This window comes from Podarcis muralis, chromosome 14 (assembly GCF_964188315.1).
Source record: "Podarcis muralis chromosome 14, rPodMur119.hap1.1, whole genome shotgun sequence".
In the NCBI taxonomy this organism is placed as follows: domain Eukaryota; kingdom Metazoa; phylum Chordata; class Lepidosauria; order Squamata; family Lacertidae; genus Podarcis; species Podarcis muralis.
In genome coordinates this window covers 29,181,424-29,203,766 of record NC_135668.1, presented here as the reverse complement: position 1 = coordinate 29,203,766, position 22,343 = coordinate 29,181,424, and the positions used below count along the sequence as shown (strand labels likewise).

The 22,343-nt window shown below is 49.5% G+C and overlaps 1 protein-coding gene and 1 non-coding gene across 11 annotated transcripts in view; both read left to right on the top strand.

Annotated features, from left to right (window-relative positions):
* The window catches only part of TLE3 (TLE family member 3, transcriptional corepressor), a 54,974-nt gene extending 36,145 nt beyond the window's left edge, over positions 1-18,829 (top strand). For 6 of the 10 annotated variants that reach the window (XM_077919097.1, XM_028705550.2, XM_028705554.2 and 3 more), the window contains exons 11-20: positions 918-1,070; positions 2,840-2,972; positions 4,359-4,558; positions 5,331-5,407; positions 6,939-7,188; positions 11,450-11,697; positions 13,029-13,176; positions 14,963-15,113; positions 16,470-16,546; positions 17,256-18,829. In XM_077919097.1, the coding sequence (XP_077775223.1) occupies positions 918-1,070; positions 2,840-2,972; positions 4,359-4,558; positions 5,331-5,407; positions 6,939-7,188; positions 11,450-11,697; positions 13,029-13,176; positions 14,963-15,113; positions 16,470-16,546; positions 17,256-17,363 (1,545 nt within the window). In that variant the 3' untranslated portion in view covers positions 17,364-18,829. The remainder of the gene's footprint in view (positions 1-917; positions 1,071-2,839; positions 2,973-4,358; positions 4,559-5,330; positions 5,408-6,938; positions 7,189-11,449; positions 11,698-13,028; positions 13,177-14,962; positions 15,114-16,469; positions 16,547-17,255) is intronic. The other 4 variants (XM_077919098.1, XM_028705556.2, XM_028705555.2 and 1 more) reach the window with 1 other exon arrangement.
* On the top strand, positions 4,879-4,952 carry TRNAV-CAC (transfer RNA valine (anticodon CAC)). Its single transcript has one exon. It is a non-coding gene; the product is annotated as a tRNA-Val (tRNA).
* Positions 18,830-22,343: the final 3,514 nt, after the last annotated feature.

Below are 22,343 nucleotides of genomic sequence, written 5' to 3'. Positions count from 1 at the left end.
GGCTTCGGTGCGATGCTCCAAAGCCGCGCGGAGGGAGGAGGAGTTCCCGCCCCCCCCCCCCGCCCGGCTTCGGTGCGATGCTCCAAAGCCGCGCGGAGGGAGGAGGAGTTCCCGCCCCCCCGCCCGGCTTCGGTGCGATGCTCCAAAGCCGCGCGGAGGGAGGAGGAGTTCCCGCCCCCCCGCCCTGCTTCGGAGCATCGTTCCGAAGCCGGGCGGCGGGAGGAGGTCCGAGGACAGTGGGGAAGTCGCGCTTCCCCGCTGTCCGGGAGATTTCCCTATGGGCTGTCGTCTTGCGAAGCAAGCCCATAGGGAAATTCGTTTTGCGAAGCGCCTCCAAAACGGAAAACCCTTTCGTCTAGCGGGTTTTCCGTCTTGCGAGGCGTTCGTCTTGCGGGGTACCACTGTATGGAGATGGAGCAGATTGGCCTGGCTTCTTTTAAGTGCATAATCTGTAGGAAAAGAATAAAGAGATTTTTCTCTTGATGCAGAAGCTGTGGGTGTCCAGTGGCTTTACTGGGGGGGGGGGTGCTGCATCCAAAATGCTCTGGAAAGAGTGAATGCAGTATAGAACCCAAGGATGTCACCACAGTAGGCAATCCCCCCCCCCCCCACCGGTTAGGTCTGTAATCAACTGTAGAGAGTGAACTTTTCTGTGAGAGCAGCAGCAATTTGTTTTATGCTGTTATGTGCCTCAGAATAAGTCTGTTTGCAAGTCAGTCTCTCTCTCTCTCTCTCTCTCTCTCTCTCTCTCTCTCTCACACACACACACACACACACACACACACGTAAATAGGTTTTAGTATACCAAGTAAATGTGTTATGTTAGGGTGTTTTGCAATCCCCTCCATCCTACTTTGACAAAGGGACTCCGTGGTGCCCCTGCTGCTAACAGCCTCCTTGTGTTCCCTGCTCCCCAGGATCCTGCAACGCCTCGGGTGAGCCCTGCCCACTCGCCTCCGGAGAACGGGATCGACAAAGCCCGTGGCTTGAAGAAGGATGCCCCCAACAGCCCTGCCTCGGTGGCCTCATCCAGCAGCACCCCTTCCTCCAAGACTAAAGACCTGGGCCATGTAAGTGAAGGCCTTGCCGAAGATGCCTCTGCCCTCTTGGGAATGCTTGCTGAAGGTGGACCTGTGGAGCTGGTTCTCCCTGGAGGAGTGGAAGTCCGGCTTATGAGTGAATGTAGAGAAAGGCAGCATTGGCGTGGTGATTAGAGTCTTTAACATAGTGGCACAGCAATAAAACTGCTAGCACATTTGCAAAGCCAAGCAGGGTCTGGCATGGTTTCAAATTGGATGGGGGACCGCGTATTGAGATTCCTGTTTTGCAGGACTAGATGAGAAACAGGATCCCTTTCATTTCTACAATTCTATGAAACTAGGAACTGGGAGAGACCAGGGTTCAAAACCCCACTCAGCCATTCACTGGGTGATCTTGGGCCATGCCCTGCTTCTCAGCCTAGCCCACCTCACAGGGTTGTTCAGGGGATTAAATGGGGGGGGGGGCAGGGGAGAAACACGTTTGCCACCTTGAGCTCCTTGGAAGAAAAGGTGGCCTATAAATGCATGAATCGGACTGTGGAGATCAGGAGCGATCCAATAGACCTGATCACATAGAAGAGGGCCTGGTAATAATTGCTGTGGATGGGACCATTTTTGCTGTGCAGATCATTGGTCCAGAAAGCAGCTTTCGTTTCGAGCCAGTTTAAAGTCAACAGTCTAGGCCTTTGTTCCCCGTCTGTGTGTTGGAGAAGCAAAGAACATGCTTGCCTTGGGGCAATAGTTGGGGGGTGCTGGGCACAGAACCCCCACCCGAAGGATCCAAGGGAGTTGCTTTACTGATCGGAACATGCTTTGATGTGTAATGTTTGGTAACTCTTTGGCATTTGAGAAGAGCTGCATTGAAGCAAGAGCCAGAACGAATGTTCAACATTTTCCATGCTTGCTAAGAAGAAATATGAGGGACGCGGGTGGCGCTGTGGGTAAAAGCCTCAGCGCCTAGGGCTTGCCGATCGAAAGGTCGGCGGTTTGAATCCCCGCGGCGGGGTGCGCTCCTGTTGTTCGGTCCCAGCGCCTGCCAACCTAGCAGTTCGAAAGCACCCCCGGGTGCAAGTAGATAAATAAGGACCGCTTACTAGCGGGAAGGTAAACGGCGTTTCCGTGTGTGGCTCTGGCTCGCCAGAGCAGCGATGTCACGCTGGCCACGTGACCCGGAAGTGTCTCCGGACAGCGCTGGCCCCCGGCCTCTTGAGTGAGATGGGCGCACAACCCTAGAGTCTGTCAAGACTGGCCCGTATGGGCAGGGGTACCTTTACCTTTACCTTTACCTTAAGAAGAAATATAGGAGAGTCCACATTTGACTAGAAGAATTCAAAACTCTGTCTTGGAGTAAACTGAGGAGAGGGTTGATCATAGATATGAGTTATTTGAGGTTTCAGATTTGGTGGCTCTGCTCAGAGAGCCTTCTTCATTTCGGGAATGTTTCAGGATCCTTCGTAAGAAGAAAGCAGAAAGCCAAACTTGCCAAAATGTCAAATGGAGGCAGATCTCAGAATTGGGTTCCTGAGCCATTGACCATTGAGTCAAACGATGGGTCCAGCTCATTCAGTACTGTCTGCACTGATGGGCAGCAGCCCTCCAGCTTTTTAGGGAGGGGTCTCACCCGGCCCTACCCAGAGATGCTGCTGGGGGTTGAATCTGGGACCTTCTGCATGCAAAGCAGATGCACTCCCACTGAGCCAAAACCACCTCCCAAATTGTTTGCTAAGAGACCCCACAAGCACTTGTGGAATCGATCTTGCTGATGCCAACCCATCTTCCCCAATCTTGTTTTGCACCAGAACGACAAATCTTCCACCCCAGGGCTGAAGTCCAACACCCCTACTCCAAGGAATGATGCCCCAACGCCTGGGACAAGCACCACCCCGGGCCTTCGGCCGATGCCAGGCAAGCCATCTGGAATGGATCCCTTAGGTATGTGGCTCCCCTCGCAGGGTTGTTGTGCGTGTGGTTCAGGTGTTCGCCACTTCTGCCAAGGCAAAGCAATGTTTGGTGCTGAAAGACTGGCCTAGAGAGGGCTTAGGTTTTAGCGTTTGCGTGGAATGGACAGGGAACTCCCAGCTTCCTGCTTGTCTGACCCACCTTTCCACCCCTCCATCTACGAATCTGAGCAGCCTGTCACAGAAGAGAATGTGTAGGCCAGTGGTTAGAATGTAGGACTAGGACAGAGCTTTCTAAACTGTGTGTCACCACATCAGTGTGTCAGCTGCGTCGCACAAACACTCCCCACACTCCTCCAGGGGCTGGAAAGGGGTTAGTTTAACCTCTGGTTTGTTAGTAAAACTGAACTACCGTGTCATGAAAAGACGCATGTCTAAAAAGTGTGTCACCAACATGAAAACTTTGGAAAGCTCTGATCTAGGAGACCAGGGTTCAAATCACCAGCCAGTGTGGGGTTGTTGTTAGACTGTTGAGTGAGGACCTAACGCACTGAGGTTCAAATCACCCCCCAGCCATGAATGTAATTGGGTGACCAAGGGCCAGTCACTGCCTCTCAGCCTCTCCTCCCTCACAGGGCTGTTGTGAGGATAAAAGCGGGGGGAGGAGAAGTATGTAACCTTGGAAAGGTGAGAGATATAAATGAGACCCCCCTTCTAGATCAGGCCAGTAGCCCATCTAGTTCAGCATCCTGTTCCCAAAGTGGCCAACCAGAGACCCCAGAGAGAAGCCCCCAAGCAGGACCAGAGCACAAGAGGACTCCCCCCTCCTTTGGTTTCCAGCAACTGGTACCCAGAAGCATTGCTGCGTCCAGCTGTGGAAGCAGAGCATAGGCTTTAAAGCCCTAAACGGCTTGAAGGAGCATCTCCACTTCCATTGCCCAGCCCAGATAACTAAGGTCTAACTCCAAGGGCCTTTGGGCAATTCCCTCAGAGCAAGCTGTGAACCTACAGGGAACCAAGCAGAGGGCCTTCTCGGTAGTGGCGCCCTCCCTGTGGAACGCCCTCCCATCAGATGTCAAACAGATGAATAATTATTTGACTTTTAGAAGATCATCTGAAGGCAGCCCAGTTCAGGGAAGTTTTTTATGTTTGATTTTTTGTGTGTTTTTAATATTTTGAGAGCCGCCCAGGGTGGCTGGAGTAACCCAGTCAGATGAGTGGAATATAAATAAAATAACAACAACAACAATAACTGTTGTTGTTGTTATTTATTATGGCTACTGGCCACTGACAACTCTCCCCAAGGAATTTGTCCAATTCTCTTTCAAAGGCATCCAAGTTGGTGACCACAGTCAGCGTTTCTTCCCCTGAGTAATTGATCCACTCTTTCCCCCCCCTTTCCTTTTTTCTCTTTCTCCAGCATCTGCCCTGAGGACACCCATCTCCATTGCTGGTTCCTATGCCACCCCCTTTGCCATGATGGGGCACCATGAGATGAACGGCTCCCTCACCAGCCCTGGGGCCTACGCCAGCCTTCACAACATCCCGCCTCAGATGACGGCTGCCGCCGCCGCTGCTGCCGCTGCCTATGGCCGGTCACCAATGGTGAGCTTTGGAGCTGTACGTAAAACCTTTTTAGCTCCTTTTTCAATGGGGGGCGGGGCGGTGGGTGAGGGGTGGGTTAACTGCCAATCCTGGGAACTCTGGGAGCTGCAGCTTTGTGAGGGAGCTCACTCTCAGCACCCTTAACAAACTACAGCTCCCAGAATTCTTTGGGGGAAAGGCATGACTGTATATAAAGTGGTATTTGAGTGCTTTAAATGTAGAGTGTGAAAGTGGCCCTAGATCGGCCAATGGTCTGAGGCAGTTTCTGATGCCCCTGTGGGCCTGATGCCTAGCAGGACCTTCCTAGTTTATCTTTTGCTAGTTCTTCCGTTTCTGGCCCCTGTAGCTCAGTGGTCAGAGCATCTGCCTCACATGCAGAAGGTTCCAGGTTCGATTCCTAGCATCTCCAGGTAGGGACCCTGGGGAGCCACTACCAGTCAGTGCAGACAGTACTGAGTGAAATGGACCAATGGTCTGATTCAGTACAAGGCAGGCAGCTTTCTCTGTCCCATTCGGTCCATGTTATGTTGGTCTGAAGTGCCTGTGGAACAAGGGGAAAGCCCCCACCCCAAATTAAGAAATGCATGCTCATTTTCCTGGCCTTGGAGGAGGGGTCTTTCCCTATCTCCCCTCCTCCCATGAAAAAAACAACTGGCCGCAAATTTGTCAGAACTGAATTTCCGCTCCAGCCAGCAGCACTTTGCTGGGTGGTTTCTGTGGGAGCCTGTGAGAGTACATCTTTGTTTCTCCCAGGCTCCTGATGCCTTCACTTTTGTTTGGTTCCCAGGTTGGCTTTGACCCGCATCCGCCGATGAGGACCCCCGTCCTGTCCACCAGCCTGGCGTCCATCCCCGGCGGGAAGCCGTAAGTCAGACCCTCAACCTTCTCCCCCAAAGCGTTCAGTCCACAAGTCTGAAAACCAATTGCTGCCCATCTCCAGACAAGGGGCCTACTCTGAGGAAGACCCTAGCCCTTTCCTTGCCCATGTAAATTTGGCGGCAGGGAAGAGCTCATCTGGGTGGCTTAATATGTCTGCCTGAGTCGTAATCAGAATTAATAAAAAGAAAAGAAAAAGTCTGAAAACCAAACCAGAAAACCTCCCTCCTCAAAGTCTAAAATAAACATGCAGGGGAAAGGGAGCCAGCTTAGAGGCACCCGTGGAAGTTTTGGGTGCTGACTTGGTCTGAAAGAAATGCTGCAAGCACAGCGACGAGGTTTCTGGTTGCAGAAATCCCATTCTCCTCAAATGAAGAGGTTTGAAAAGGGAACAGAAGTGTTGATGTTCCCGTGGGATGTTCCTCGTGGTTGTTTTGGCACCATCCACACTTGCATAGCATTGCGACAGTTAGGCGATGTGATGTCTTAATTAATCCCTGGGACTGCTGCTAATTTTTATTACCTGACCTTCACCCTAGGGCCCCGATGGTGAGTTACAGCATTAAAACACAATATTGAAAATAATTTTAAACAAGCATCAAAATAAGGCGGGGTGCTAAAAATGTGCACCTCAAAGGCCTGGGTGAAGAGATGCACTGAAAACTGTAGAATGAAGGTGCCAGAGGCCACCTGTGTGGGGAGCAGGTTTCACAGCTTAGGGGCCACCACAAAGAAGGTCATCTCCTGGAGACAACCACGAGGGCCCCTTCTGCCAATCTCAGCTCCCAATAGGGCCTGTAGGGAAAGAGGGGGTCTTTCATATATTTGGGGCCTGAGTTGTTTAGAGCTTTAAGCACCAATGCCAGCACCTTGAGTAGTGTCTGGAAATCAATTGGCAACTTCCAGGAAGGGTGGACTACACCAGCCCTAGGAGACTGTTGGGGGTGTAGCAGACAAGAGCATAAGAAGAACTTGGCTGCTGGATGATGATGATATTTTATTATTTATATCCTGCCCATCTGGCTGGGCGGCTTATAGCCAGCATGATATAGCAGATAAGTGTTGAATTTAGACTTATCATCACCTCTCAAGACTAGACTGCTATGGTGCAAGACACTTTAATGAAGGGCTGCAAAGGAACATGAGGATTAAAACCATTCTCTTACACTTCCCCCCAAAACTTCCACTGGTGCCTTGGATGCCTCTGAACTCTGTACATATATACTCCCTCTAAAATAGAGGCATAACCTTTCATGGAAGCCACTGTCGCTGTCAGCTTTTTTTAGGCTGGAAAAGAAGAAATCTAAACTAGGTTCTGAGACCAGGCCAAAGGGAGCCCATCTGGTCCAGCACCCTGTTAAAACAATGGCCAATCTGATACCTGGATGGGAAACCTGCAATCAGGCCATGAATGCAACCTCAGTGCCCTCCCCGCTTGTCTTTCCCAGCAACTGGTCTTCAGAGCCCTCATTCTCCCCTGCCACCAGTCTCAGCGCCCCTTCTCTTGTCTCCTCCCTAGAGCCTACTCCTTTCACGTGAGTGCCGATGGGCAGATGCAACCCGTCCCATTTCCTCACGACGCCCTGGCCGGCCCCGGCATCCCCCGTCACGCCCGTCAGATCAACACACTGAGCCATGGCGAGGTGGTGTGTGCTGTGACCATCAGCAACCCTACCCGGCACGTGTACACTGGTGGGAAAGGATGTGTGAAGATTTGGGATATCAGCCAACCTGGCACCAAGAGCCCCATCTCCCAGCTGGATTGCTTGGTAAGCAGTGGGAATGGACGGCCCTCCACTCAAGTCCAAGGAGCCTTTGGTCTTTGGGTCCATGACTCATGAGTTATAAGCCACTGATTGAGGATTTTCCATGTCAGCAGCCGGCCTCAGGGAACTCAGCCTGGGTTCTTTGCTTCTTTGCACCTTCATTTGTTTCTCCGTGTATTTTAATGGATTTATATGTAAATAAACATTATAAATGCACATGAACAATAGCAATGTTTGCACAGGTCACATATAAGCTTGCTATATTTGGAAATGGCATATATTTCAGAGGACATTTACCATGCTCAATGCAACCTCTTCCTTATTTATCTCAATAATGTAATAATTTTCTAAGATGAAGAGCTGGAAGTCAACTTTTTGGAAAAATTGTATTAAACTTGATGTAATTTGGCACTGATTTGTTAGAAATTTGGAAAACTAATCAATATTATTTGGCAAAAAGTGAAAACGTAATATTCTTGCATCTGATTAATCATGTTTCGATTAAAAAATCAATTATGGTAATAGAATTAATATTTTGCTCAAGCTGCCTAACTCAGCACCCAGAGTCCATTTTGCTCTGGGGAATATATATATATATATATATATGCTTTCGTAGATTTTCACGGGTACAGGAATGCAGGTTTTGGTGTCCTCGGGTGTCTTCCCGTGTAAAAGTTGGGGTGTCTAGGCGACGTTTCGACGAGGTCTCACTCGTCATCTTCAGGCTGGTGCTTTCGGCTTCTTGTTACTGGAACAGAGCAGGATCTCAGTGTTTGAGTTCCTATAAATACTGTTGAGGAGGTGTGGTGTATAGCCTCCAATGTTCTGGGCAGAGAGGAAGTTCCCAGGCTAGTGTGCCTTTTCTTCTTTTGTTCCTTAATTGCTTGAGGGATATCTTGAGTGATTTCTTGAGTGATATCCTGAGTACCACTTAGGTGGGTCATTAGGTGTGGATTAGTTGCTAAAGCCTTTGTGTCTTGACCTCTTGAACTTTGTGAAGAGTTTTTCTGAGAAGATGGCTGTACTGCACTTAGTTGTGCTCTGGCTTGGCTTCGTGTATAGGGGCGAGCTGTGGTTTTGTGGCCTGTGCCAGCCAGATCTGTGTAGGGATTGCAGGGGGGTGCAGCATCCGGAGGTGCCACCATGGTTTGGCTACTGGATGGTGTCTGTAATTTATCTGTGGAGAGGGTCTGGGTTTGGGTCTGGTGTGGTTGATTGGTGATGGCGTTCTGTGTGCCTCTGGATCTGGTGTCAGTTTTTGTGGGGAGGGCTAATTTCCAGATGTCTGGCAAGCGGGATGTGTCGTCACGCTTGTTCATGTTGTGAGGGTGTTTCTCTATCTCGATGGCTTCCATGATTATTCTCTTGTGGTGATGTTCCATGTTAGAGAGCAATTTGGAATCTGCAAAATTAATTTCGTGTCCTGTTTCTTTCATGTGTTGGAAAAGAGAGGAAGTTTTTTCTTCTTTTTTGACGGCATTCTTGTGTTCTGCGATACGTGCATTTATTCGTCTGTTTGTTTGTCCAATGTACGTGGCTGGGCAGACTTTGCAGGGTATTTCATAGACCCCTTGGTTTTCCAACTGGATTTTATCCTTGGGGTTTCTGAGGATATTGGCTATTTTTTGGTTGGCGCAAAAGGCTGTTTTGATATTGTGTTTATGGAGGATTTTGCTAATTTTATCTGTAGTGCCCTTGATATAAGGAAGGAGGGCCATGCCATTGTTTTCTTCTGTGTCTTGGTTTTTGGGGGGTGTTTCTTTTTGGATTAGCTTCGTAACCCTGTTTTGCTGGTATCCATTGGCAATTAACACATTTGAGAGATTCTGTAACTCAGTTGTCAAGTGGTCTTTGTCAGCCAGGCGTTTGGTTCTGGAGATGAGAGTCTTGGCTACGGAGTTTATTTGTGCAGGGTGGTGGTGTGATTGTGCATGTAAGTAGCGGTTGGTGTGTGTTTTTTTTCCGGTAGATAGTGTGTCCTAGGGAGCCATCAGGTTTTTTGTAGATTAGGACGTCAAGGAAGGGAAGTTGGTTGTTGGCTTCTATTTCCATAGTGAATTGTATTTTGGGGTGTAGGCTGTTGAGATGTGTGAGGAAGCTGTCCAGTTTTTCCTTCCCGTGTGGCCAAATTACAAAGGTGTCGTCAACATATCTGAGCCAAAGTTTGGGTTTGTGTTCTGACTTGTCTAAAGCATTGGTTTCAAAGTGTTCCATGTACAGGTTTGCGATGACCGGTGAGAGGGGTGATCCCATAGGTGCTCCTTCTATCTGTTTGTATCTTTGTCCATTGTGGATGAAGTACGTGTTGGTTAGGCAGTGGTTGGTCAGGTCCAAGATGTATTCGGGGGGATTGTATTTGTTTTGAATGGCTGTCAAGGCTTCATTAATGGGCACTTGTGTGAAGAGAGATACAACATCGAAGCTCACAAGCCATTCAAAACAAATACAATCCCCCCGAATACATCTTGGACCTGACCAACCACTGCCTAACCAACACGTACTTCATCCACAATGGACAAAGATACAAACAGATAGAAGGAGCACCTATGGGATCACCCCTCTCACCGGTCATCGCAAACCTGTACATGGAACACTTTGAAACCAATGCTTTAGACAAGTCAGAACACAAACCCAAACTTTGGCTCAGATATGTTGACGACACCTTTGTAATTTGGCCACACGGGAAGGAAAAACTGGACAGCTTCCTCACACATCTCAACAGCCTACACCCCAAAATACAATTCACTATGGAAATAGAAGCCAACAACCAACTTCCCTTCCTTGACGTCCTAATCTACAAAAAACCTGATGGCTCCCTAGGACACACTATCTACCGGAAAAAAACACACACCAACCGCTACTTACATGCACAATCACACCACCACCCTGCACAAATAAACTCCGTAGCCAAGACTCTCATCTCCAGAACCAAACGCCTGGCTGACAAAGACCACTTGACAACTGAGTTACAGAATCTCTCAAATGTGTTAATTGCCAATGGATACCAGCAAAACAGGGTTACGAAGCTAATCCAAAAAGAAACACCCCCCAAAAACCAAGACACAGAAGAAAACAATGGCATGGCCCTCCTTCCTTATATCAAGGGCACTACAGATAAAATTAGCAAAATCCTCCATAAACACAATATCAAAACAGCCTTTTGCGCCAACCAAAAAATAGCCAATATCCTCAGAAACCCCAAGGATAAAATCCAGTTGGAAAACCAAGGGGTCTATGAAATACCCTGCAAAGTCTGCCCAGCCACGTACATTGGACAAACAAACAGACGAATAAATGCACGTATCGCAGAACACAAGAATGCCGTCAAAAAAGAAGAAAAAACTTCCTCTCTTTTCCAACACATGAAAGAAACAGGACACGAAATTAATTTTGCAGATTCCAAATTGCTCTCTAACATGGAACATCACCACAAGAGAATAATCATGGAAGCCATCGAGATAGAGAAACACCCTCACAACATGAACAAGCGTGACGACACATCCCGCTTGCCAGACATCTGGAAATTAGCCCTCCCCACAAAAACTGACACCAGATCCAGAGGCACACAGAACGCCATCACCAATCAACCACACCAGACCCAAACCCAGACCCTCTCCACAGATAAATTACAGACACCATCCAGTAGCCAAACCATGGTGGCACCTCCGGATGCTGCACCCCCCTGCAATCCCTACACAGATCTGGCTGGCACAGGCCACAAAACCACAGCTCGCCCCTTTACACGAAGCCAAGCCAGAGCACAACTAAGTGCAGTACAGCCATCTTCTCAGAAAAACTCTTCACAAAGTTCAAGAGGTCAAGACACAAAGGCTTTAGCAACTAATCCACACCTAATGACCCACCTAAATGGTACTCAGGATATCACTCAAGAAATCACTCAAGATATCCCTCAAGCAATTAAGGAACAAAAGAAGAAAAGGCACACTAGCCTGGGAACTTCCTCTCTGCCCAGAACATTGGAGGCTATACACCACACCTCCTCAACAGTATTTATAGGAACTCAAACACTGAGATCCTGCTCTGTTCCAGTAACAAGAAGCCGAAAGCACCAGCCTGAAGATGACGAGTGAGACCTCGTCGAAACGTCGCCTAGACACCCCAACTTTTACACGGGAAGACACCCGAGGACACCAAAACCTGCATATATATATATATATATATATATATATATATATATATATATATATGCGCATGGAGTTAGGAGCTGGGTTGTGTCATTGACGTTATGTTTTCCTGCCCCCAGAACAGGGACAACTATATCCGCTCCTGCAAGCTCCTCCCGGATGGGCGCACACTGATTGTGGGGGGTGAGGCCAGCACCCTCACCATCTGGGACCTGGCCTCCCCCACCCCCAGGATCAAGGCAGAGCTGACCTCCTCCGCCCCCGCCTGCTACGCCTTGGCCATCAGCCCAGACGCCAAAGTCTGCTTCTCCTGTTGCAGCGACGGCAACATTGCTGTCTGGGATCTCCATAACCAAACACTGGTCAGGTGAGTAAGGTCCTGGTGGTAAGGAAGGGCTTTCAAAGAAGTCTTAGGTAGATGGGGAAGGAGATTTTGCAGGAAGCATCTGTCCAAATGAAACCAAGGGATCCAAAGAGCTAAATTCTTGCGCCATGTTCTGTTCACCCTTTGCTCTGGAAGAGCGGGAAGGGTCACAGCTCAGGGGTAGAGCACCTGCTTTGCATGCAGAAGGTCCCTGGCATCTCCAGGTCAGGCCATGATGTGCTCTGCCTCCACAGCTGAAGGCAGCAATGCTTCTGAATATCAGTTGTGGAAACCACAGGAGGAGAGAGGGCTCTTGTGCTTCGGTCTGTTGCTGTCCCATTGAGGCAACTGGTTGGTCACTGTGGGAACAGGATGCTGGACTTGATGGGCCCCCTTTGGCCTGATCCTGCAGGCTCTTCTCACAGGGAATGTCTGAGACCCTGGGGAGCTGCTGCCAGGTAGTGTAGACTGCACTAAGCTAGCTGGGCCCAGTGCTGTGACTGACCTTCCTGTGTTCTGAGACCTCTTTTAAGCTTCCTGGCTTCCTAAGTTGTCATCCCGCCCCCCCCCCCCCCATATGCTCAGCTCAGGTCCTTACCTGCAACCCAAATGCAGAATTCCTCAGCAGCTGTGTCTATCAAGCCTTCCCTTCCCAAATATCTGGAAGCTGGAGATAAGGACATTTGGGACCCAGACTGTAGAGGCTTAAATTCCCTCCTCTCACAATAGCATGGGAAACTGCCTTACACTGAGTCCGACCATTGGCTCATCTAGCTCAGTATTGTCTACACCAGGGGTCGGCAAGGCTTACTGGGCATGGGCGGAGATCCTCCGTGGGCCAGGCCGGTGCAGTGCAACGCCAGAAATCGCATCTGCGCATGCCCGTGGTGCTGAAAATTGCGCCTGCGCAGAAGCGATTTTTGGCATCTGGGCATGTACAGAAGCAATTTCTGGCACCACAGACATGCGCAGACACGATTTCCGGTGTCTGGGCATGCACAGAAGCAATTTCTGGAGCCACGGAAGAGAGTCCCCACACTGCGCTGTGCTGGTTTAGCGCAGCGCATGGGGACTCGCTGAGCGGGCAGCTTGGTTCAGGGGCCCGTTAAATGGCCTCCGTGGGCTGCTTCCGGCCCATGGGCCTTAGGTTGCTGACCCCTGGTCTACACTGACTGCCTGTGGGTCTCCAGGGTTTTCAGTCAAGATTCTCTCCCTTCCCTACCTAGAGATTCTGGGGGTTGAGTCTAGGATTTGCTGCTTGCAAGGCAGATCATGCACCGGTGAGCTTACAGCCCTTCTCCTAAATGTCTCTGAATGTTGGTTTTCTCTCTCAGACAATTCCAGGGCCACACAGACGGTGCCAGTTGCATTGACATCTCCCACGATGGCACCAAGCTCTGGACAGGAGGCCTGGACAACACGGTGCGGTCCTGGGACCTGAGGGAAGGCAGGCAGCTGCAGCAGCATGACTTCACCTCCCAGGTAAGCCAGTGTGGGACTCCCTCAGCCTTTTCTCCTAGAGGCAGCAGCCCTGCTCAGGATGGAAAGCTTCCTTAAGAAGCAACTCTGAAGACCATACCAAGATCCCTGCTGGACCAGGCCAAAGAGGGCCCATCTAGTCCAGCATCCTGCCCTCTCAGTGGCCCACCAGATGCCCCAATGGGAAACCCACAAGCAGGACCCGAGTGCAACAGCATCTCTCTCCACTCAGGATGCTCAGAAACCAGAAGCTTTGAGCAGAGAAAAAGCCTGAACAAGGGGACAGAAAGCTCAAGAGCATCTGGTGTGCTCACTAGCAAAGCTTGGCAGTGTTATTCCTTACCAACTTTCATGGTGGTATCTTTTGGACCTGCAAGCCTCAGGCTGAACAGTCCAGGCAACCTGAGTGAGTTCCTATCCCTATCTCTCAGCTGGACCTCACACATGAGCCTTCATGGGGCACTTTGGGAACTTGCTGCTGAGGTGGAAACGATGACATCTTTCTGGTGTCAAAAGGAGGCCCTGGTGGATGGGCCAGGGGAGTTTCTGTGCAACCCCGACAAAGGAGAGCCTCTGCTTCTGGGAGCCTCTCCATGCTAGGCTGTGCTCAAATTCTGAAGGCCAGGAAAGGGGAGCCTTTGCACCCCTATATTTACTTCTCCTGCAATTGCAGACATCACCCCATACACCCAGCTCCAGGTACTGGTGAGAATTGACTTGGAGTGCATTTGTGGGACAGCTGAGGTTTTGAGCAGCTTCATCCATGGCAGGGATCTCACCCCAGTTAAGTGCTGGAGGTGAAGGAGGAAGAGGACACTCCGTGCTTGAGAAGGAGCCCTTAAATAGTTGGGAAACTCTTCTGGAAATCTATCTAGGACAACGGTTCTAAAGTGGGGCTGTACCACCCCCTGGAGAGGGCTGTACCACAAGGGGGTGGCAAGATGACACTGGAGGTGTAGTTCGTATCCCTGAATCAAGTCCATCAATTTTGTCGACTGAATTAAACTCAATAGTTTGAACTGGATTTTGAATAAATGTGCAATTATTGTTTTGGATTTTATTGTGCTATTACCTTCCTTAGTGGGTCGGCAAAAGCACTATTCTGAATAATCCTTTTGGTAGAGTAGGGGGCACCGGGGATGAGTTTATAGAACCAAGGGGGTGGGGGCCCAAAAAAGTTTGGGACCACTGGGTTAGGAGATGGTTTGATCTGCAAGCCAGAGGAGCTGCCTGCTTACCAATGGGGAGTGTTGAAGGAGGTAGGTCTTGAATGTGCAGCAGCCTCAGGGCCCTGAGTGGAGAACTTGTCAGCATCCGGGGGTCAAAAGGCCAGCTGGCTAGCCCCCAGCTGGATCGTTTCCCTCCCAGCCATCACGCTGCGAAGATCCATCAACCTCTGGCTCCGACGTAAATCAGCGACTCAAGCTAGCTGACTTGAGCACACTATACATAGCAGTGTAAACTGCACAAACAGAAGAGGCTGAGGCTGTGGATACATACTAATGCCTACGGATTTATTAATCATAAATCAAGACAAAGAAACAGGCATGTGACACGTAGCAATCCCCTGTCTGCTACTAAAGGTGGAATGGAAGCTCCCAACACCCTCTTCCTCCAGTTCCCCATCTCTTACCAGTGTGCAACTTCTCTTCCTTCCACTTGCCATATACAATGGGATTGAATTTTAAAGCTTGCATGTATGTGTGTGTCCTCCAAAGCGGACTTTAAAGCGTGGTTGCTTCCTGGAGGAAACGCCCCTTTCAGGCCTGCTCTCCTTTCTTCCCCACAGATCTTCTCGCTTGGCTACTGCCCCACAGGCGAATGGCTGGCTGTGGGCATGGAGAGCAGCAACGTGGAAGTTCTCCACCACACCAAGCCGGACAAATACCAGCTCCACCTTCACGAGAGCTGTGTCCTGTCGCTGAAGTTTGCCTACTGCGGTAAGGGGCCCAGAATATCCACGGAGTTAGTTGCCTCTTTCTTGGGGAAGGGTCTGCAGAGTCCGAAATGTCTCAGATTCAATCCTCAGTGTAGCTGCACCAAGAAAGGTCCCCCTTCTCTCTCTATGAGACTTGGAGAGCCCTCTGCCCTTTCCAAATGGAGGAAACTGGGCTTGATAAACCACAGACTGAGTGCAAAGCAGCTGCCCAAATGGCGCTTGGATTATATTGCTTGCTAAGAGACGATTTTATCATCGTGGGAGGTGCATTGTAGGGAGCCCCATAGGGAGGGGTGAATGCTGGTCTGCTCCTTACCTTAATTTCTGGGGAGATTCCTAGTTGGGTGGCAGGCACAAGGTATGGGAGAGCAACATCAGAACAGGTCACACAACATCAGAACACCTGATGAAGTGGCTTGCTTTTGTTTATTTACCTCCTTTCTTTCCATGGTGGAACCTGAGATGCGGCTGCTGTTGTGACTTAGAGCAGCCTCTTCCCACCTGGGGCCCTCCAGATGTTTGGGACGTCAACTCCCACCAGATCCAGCCAGCCTTAGGATGCTGGGGCTTATGCAAGTTGTGGTCTAAAATGTTTGGAGGGCACCAGGTTAGAGAAGGATGTCATATAATGTGTTGCAGGAGAGTATGAACCCATTACTGTCATTTACAAATGTTAGATCAGAGTGGTGGACAAGGTGGTAAATTGGAGTCAACCAGTCCATCTCTGGATGATTTGTGGTAGATCTACAAGGATTTCCCATGGTTTTACAATGGCAACAAGTAAATGACTCTCCATTCCCTGGGAGTCAATTTTACTGCTGAAGTGAAGGAAGTTTGGGGTAACCAGGAGTGAAGGTTTTTGTGGGTCCAGTTCAGTTCTAGTCCCCAAAAGCAAAATCTTGGGCTCAGAATTATTTCATTTCAAGCGTTACGCCTTTTGTACCATGCCCTGGTGGGTGGACCTTTTTTATTTCTTTATATCCTTATTATCCCACCTTTCCTCCAAGGATCTCAAGGTGACATACATAATTCTCCTTGCTGCTTTACAGCAACCCTGTGAGGGAGGTTAGGTGACTGGCTCAAAAGTCATTAAGTGAGCTTCATGGCTTAAGTGGGGATTTGAACCCAGCTCCTAGTCTGGCACACTTAACCACTATGCCACATTGACTCTTGGTGGTTCTAGTTAAAAAAAGAGATCCCACAAGTCTTCCCTCTCCTAGGCTAGATCCTACTGAGAGCTGAATTTCCTGGTTGAGATTTTTGTAGGGTTTCTGGGGATCACGTCACTGGATTCTGTCACTATTCTGGCCTCCTTTCTGACCTGGGAGAACTGAAACTCTGCTTTGTGTGCCTTCAGGGAAGTGGTTCGTGAGCACCGGGAAAGATAACCTCCTCAACGCTTGGAGGACTCCCTATGGAGCAAGCATATTCCAGGTAAGGGTCATTCCTGCTTCCAGGATCCAAATCCTGCCTTAGGTGCCATCTGGATTGAAAGGGGTGTGTGAATGTGGGTGTGTCTGCACAGATCAGATTCTACAGTTCCATCTTGGTGCCAAGTTGCAAGCTGGAAAGTGTGACTTGATGGGACAGGAAACAGCACCTCTGAGCATGAGCAGAGTGCTTTCCCCCTCTTAACTTGAGTAACCAGATTGGGGGTGGAGTGGGGTGTGAGATGTTACAGACCTTGGAAGACAAAGTGGAGCTGAAGCAAATTGGCTGGGTTGATAAAGGACTGACGGAAAGGGGTAGGGTTGTAAACAGAGCCTGAGGGTGCAGGATACCTCTCTTCCTCCTCCTCGAGGCCCTTGGCAAGCCCTGCAGGTGAGGGGAGGGCTTGATCCATTGCAGCAGTATTGACAGGTGTGTCTGTAGTTGGTCAGTTCTATCATCTTCATCCATCAGCACTTTCCAGAGCGACACAGTACCACCAGTACGGTCCAACCCAGGGAACTCAAACCTTATTGGGGACCCCAGTTCTAGCTCTTGTGTCTCATTGAGCCCCACCCTCACCGGTTCCGCCATGTTTCTGATACGTCACTTATACCCTTATTGTCTCTGAGTATTGATAGATCTTGACATGCGTTTGCTGAAGCTGATTATAGCCCTGCTGAGTTTCCCTTTCCCTTTCTTTTCCCGCCTCCAGTCGAAAGAATCTTCTTCCGTCTTGAGCTGTGACATTTCGGCGGACAACCAGTACATCGTCACGGGCTCAGGGGACAAGAAGGCCACAGTCTACGAGGTGATCTACTGAGCCCAGGGGATTCTGCGGGGCCACCACACTCCAGGCAGACTGCGATCCGACCAGGCGGCGGTTGGGACTCCAGCAGGCAGATGGAGAGAGTGCCTGAGCACGTTCCCATGATGCTCTCTATTGTGGAAGCTGCGCCACCTGGCTATGGGGCCGGGGGGAGATCTTCCATCGCCCTCTTAGGGTCGCTGTTCTGGTGGCAATTGAGACCTTGGCGCTTGGTCCAGCTGTGCGGGATTTTGCAAACGTCTTCTCCGGAGACCTCAGCCGGCTTGTGGTTTTTCCTGGTTTTTAACTTCTTGGTTCTCATGCCTGTGATCTCGGGGAAGCAAACTCCGGACCAGATTTGCTTCCCGGCAGAGACTCGTCCTTCTTTGTCTCTCTGTAAGACTTGTGGGAAATGTAAATAGCGGACGAGTTTTAATACGGTGGGGGACTCCTTCTGGCCTCGGGGGCCAGCTGTGTATTTTGTTTTCTCTCCTCTTACTTTGGTCTGCTGTAACTGTATTCCACTGGGGTTTTGGTTTTTTGGTTTTGGTGGTGGCCATCCTTCTCCTGCCCCCCCCTCCAAACACTCATTTGGTTGAGAGACTCTGCTGACCCACCACTTGCCCCTAGTGGGAGCAAAATTGCCCTCCAACCTCCCATCTTCTACTGCCGTACCTGTGAAGCATCCTCTGTCTCTTTTTCCAAGACCCAAGCCCTTGTCCGGATTGCAACCTTTAGCCGCTGACGGGTGGCAGCAATGGAACAATCACCACCGTCTTCTATAGGAATTCTTCTTTTTATTTTTTAAAAGCACTTCCGTCTTTGGAGCGAAGCGATGAGAGGTCCGTGTCCGGATAGGCTTTGGACCCCACCATGCCTGTTATGTGTGACCTTCAGGCCTAGATGCTGAGGAAGGGGTTACAAGAAAGCAACGTTCAACAATATGCTCAGGGAGCCAGAGAGAGAGAAAAAAGATAATAGCAACTTGTGTGGGCTTTTTTAAATTTTATTTTAAACACTCCAATGAAAGTAAAAGTGATAGAGATGGTAACGTTTAAATGCAGGTTGTTGTTGTTTTTAAAAAGTTTACTAACACGAAGCGATTTCTGTGCGATGGGGACTGGGGGTGGCGTTGGCATCTAGTGGGGGTTTCGCGTGGCTTTGGCAAATCTTCCCTCTCCCAGCCTCTTGGATCAAGTGAAAGTGGGGAGGAGGAGGGAGACTCGCCCTCCTGACGTTTTTTGTACTAAAGGAGAAAATAAGATTTAAACACGGGAAAAAATCTACGTATTTGTGTAGCAGAAGATCTTGCCCTGTAATGTAGCATATGGAAGAGAATTTTTATACCACATTTTTATGGATTATTTTTTAATTTTTGATTTTGATCTGGTTTAAAAAAAATACAAAACACTATGGCTTAAAAGGTGAAAAAAAAAAACTACCTGTTTTTATTAAAGGCCATGCCGGTGCATAAAGGACAATGGAGTGGAGAGAGATTCTTTTCCTGATTGTACTTTTCTTTGGTGGCCTGTGCCTTTCAGGGTGGGGGTGTTTCTTAGCTCCAGTTAGGAACCGGGATGGAGTGGAAGGGAAGTCTCTGAACTGGCGGTGGTACAGAAATTGATCGGGTGTGCTTTGATTGTGGTGGTGGTTTTAAATTGCAACTGGCATCCAAGCAGAATTGTGGAGGAGGAAGGGACCCCAAGGGTCATCTATCCCAACCCCCTGCAATGCAGGTTAGTTCAACAGCAACAACAGCAGCAGCAAATAACTTTGGGGGCCCTTTACCATTGTGTGCCTTCTCTTCTGTTCTGTACTCAAGTCTTTGTCAACCTGGGGGTTTTTTTTTGGAAGGAAGCTCCCACTGCTTCCTCCATCTGTCACTTGAGGCCATTTCCTCACTCTGCCTACTAATAGGGCCGGCTCTGCTTTAGAGATGACACAGGAAGGTGCCTTATGCAGTCCATTGATCCATTTAGCTCAATAGTCTACAGCAGCGGTTCCCGAACTTTCCCCGGCTGGAAGAGGAAAGAGCAGAGCAACCACCCACATTTCCAATAAAATATACCGCAGTGAAAGGTGAAGCCTGAGTTGTAGGTGGGAAAGGAGCAAGGTAGCTGGACCTATGGCCCGGGAGATGCCCCCACCCAGAAATCCCCCAATAGCCTTAGTAAGGAACGAAGATGGATTTGTGGGCTGGGAGTGGCGTCCCCCTCCTGGCACAGTCTGTGCAGAGGGTGTTGCATCCGCCAGTTCCTTCCAGTCTTCTGCCCTTTATGAGCGGATTCCTCTCTGCTATAACCTTTGCCTAGTCAGCACTTTTGGAAAGGTTAAATTTATGGATAACCTAAATACATTTTCCATTTGCCACTATTTCAAAGGCCCTTCCTGCCTATGTCTCTTCTGGGTCCTATTGCAGCTTTTGAGAACTCTAATTCCTCTTTATCATGTTTTGTTTTTTTAAGGATGCTTTTAGCTCTTCACGATGCTCTGTGTTGGGTGATACAACTGTAAAATAACATGGGATGGAGCAAAACATATTTATGCTTGCTTGCTTAAAATGGCCTTGGTTTTATGAGGCTTAGCATATGATGAGTAAGTCTTGTGAGTTTCAGCACTTGACTTGGAAGGCGAGTTGCAGGATAATCTATTTCTTTTTAATGAACTGAATCTGGAAGGATAGAGTCCTGGTTTTTAATTTTGTTAATATAAGCTGCCTTGGACATTTGTTACGAGTGGAAAGGTGTAATCAGAATTCACAATGAGAGCTCAAATAACAACTGTATTCCAAAACATCCCAAACTGAGCTATAATTCCCAGAGTGGTTTAACAGTCAAGGCCTCTTCCCAGGGAATTTTAGAAATTGCAGCGCTGTGAAGGGCATGGAGGTCTCCCAATGACACTTGGCACCATTGCCTAAACTACAGTTCCCATAATTCTTTGGGGGAGTTCTAATGCTAAAAATGTATGGTGGAAATGTGGCCAGAGGGACAGAAGGAGGAGGAGAGCTGAAATCAGCGCCTGGTCCAAATTTCAGGATCCCTACCATTCCTGGAAGTCGCTGACACTCTCTGAGCATCATGGTCAGCCTCTTCCCCCAATAGACACTAAGCTCTAAAATAACAGGTCATTAATATCCCAGTCAATTCTGTGTCGTGTTAAGGCTTCATTTCCGGAAAAGGTCTGGCAGTGGCTCCATTTGATACAAGTTGTTATGTCAGGCAACAGTGGGGGGATAGATCTGTGACGCTCAAGCGATTCCAGGAAACGGTTGTGAGGGCAGGTCAACAGATGGCGTTTATGTGTAGGCTGAAGCCTTCACCAAACCAGGCATGGACCCCCGAAAGAAGGTGGGTGGCTAAGCACCGGACAAGCCACATTCCATGGCTAATGAGCCATGTTGGTGAGGATGGATTTAAAGAGCTCCAGGCCTCGTGGGAGGCAAAAGGAATATGGACATTCATCCCCCTCTTGTTCAGAATGTGCTTGTAGAGATGGACCTGGAGAGACTTCAGTAGAGCCAGTGTGCGGTAGCGGACCTGGGAGCAAACAAGGTTCAAATCCCCTTACTCACTGGGTGACCTTAGGCCAGTCACTGCCTCTGCGTAATCTACTTCACAGGGCTGCTGTTGCGGACATCAAATGAGGAGGGGGAGAACCCCGTACACCACCTTGAGCTCCTTGAAGAAAAAGGTGCCATAAATAAATAGCAATAAAGTCAGGGCCGGCACTAGATTTGCCTCATGAGGTAAAGTGGGCCACTTCCTGTTGCCGCCTCCTTGCCTTTGGAAGTACATTGCCCTTGCTTTGCTGTGTGGAATGGGGTTCTTCCTCTGGCTTTTGGAGCAAGCTGGCCTTGCAGGCACATTTGAAGTGGCAAATTAATAAAGTTCCCTAGTACTGCAGTGTGAACCAAGCGCTCGCCAAGGCCACCTCGTCCACAATGAAGTCTTCCTCAGACGAAGGCCTAGGCCCCGAGGAGCATTTTATTGTGGCTGCTTCGCTGCAACAAGAAGTGGAGAAAGGGATGGGGAAGAGTCTTGTTAATGCCAGAACTGAGAGCACCCAGTGGAGCTGAATGCTGGAGGGTTCACACAGTGCATAGTTAAGCAATGGTTGCTCCCACAAGGAGGAGCGGGATGGGGCAAATTAAAAGAGGACCGGGCAAATTTGTGGAGAGGAAGGCTATCAATGGCTCCTAGCCACAGTGCCTGGGTTCTGCCTCCACTATCGGGATGTTCCTGAATACAACTTGCTGGGAATCACAGGTGAGCAAGGTGCTGTTGCTCTCAGGTCCTGCTTGCAGGTTCCCCATGGGGGCATCTGGGTGGCCGCTGTGAGAACAGGATGTTGGACTCTGCAGGCCTTTTCTTTGGTTATTGGGGTTCCAGGGAGGAGCTTCTGCATTTGGCTAGTGCTGCTGGCAGTCACCAAACTGGGTGGAAGGCAGCTCTGCAGGCAGGTGGTCTGAGAGCACACAAGGATTTGACACCCGCCCTTGTGGTACTGCTTGCCTAACAGATGGGCCGGCCCACATTTCGTTTCGGATGAAATGTCTGCTCCATCCACAGCCTGCATGGATATTTGCGGCCTCTCCCGATGGCATCTCTATGCAGAGTAGTCCTCTGTGCCTTTTAATGTCACCTGTCCCCGTCCCCCTCAAGTTAACCCCGTGGAGTGCGCAATGGCAGCATCACCGCCCTGCCGCTCTTGCATCCTGGAGCAGATGGCAGGAGGCAGCTTGGTGCATGCCGTCAGCTGCTGCTCTCTTGAGTTGACGACATGGCAGCGTGCAAAATTTTGTTGGTCTCTCCCCCCCCCATCACTTCATCTGTTCCACTGCTGCATCCCACCCGTTTTAATTACTGTAATTGAGTTATAATGAACGATTGCGCAGTGCCATTGTCTGCAGTGGCAGGGGGAATTTCTATGCATTCCACACTCCTAACAAACACATCCAGTTCTGTTTGCTGGCTTGAAGGTTGCTGACATGCC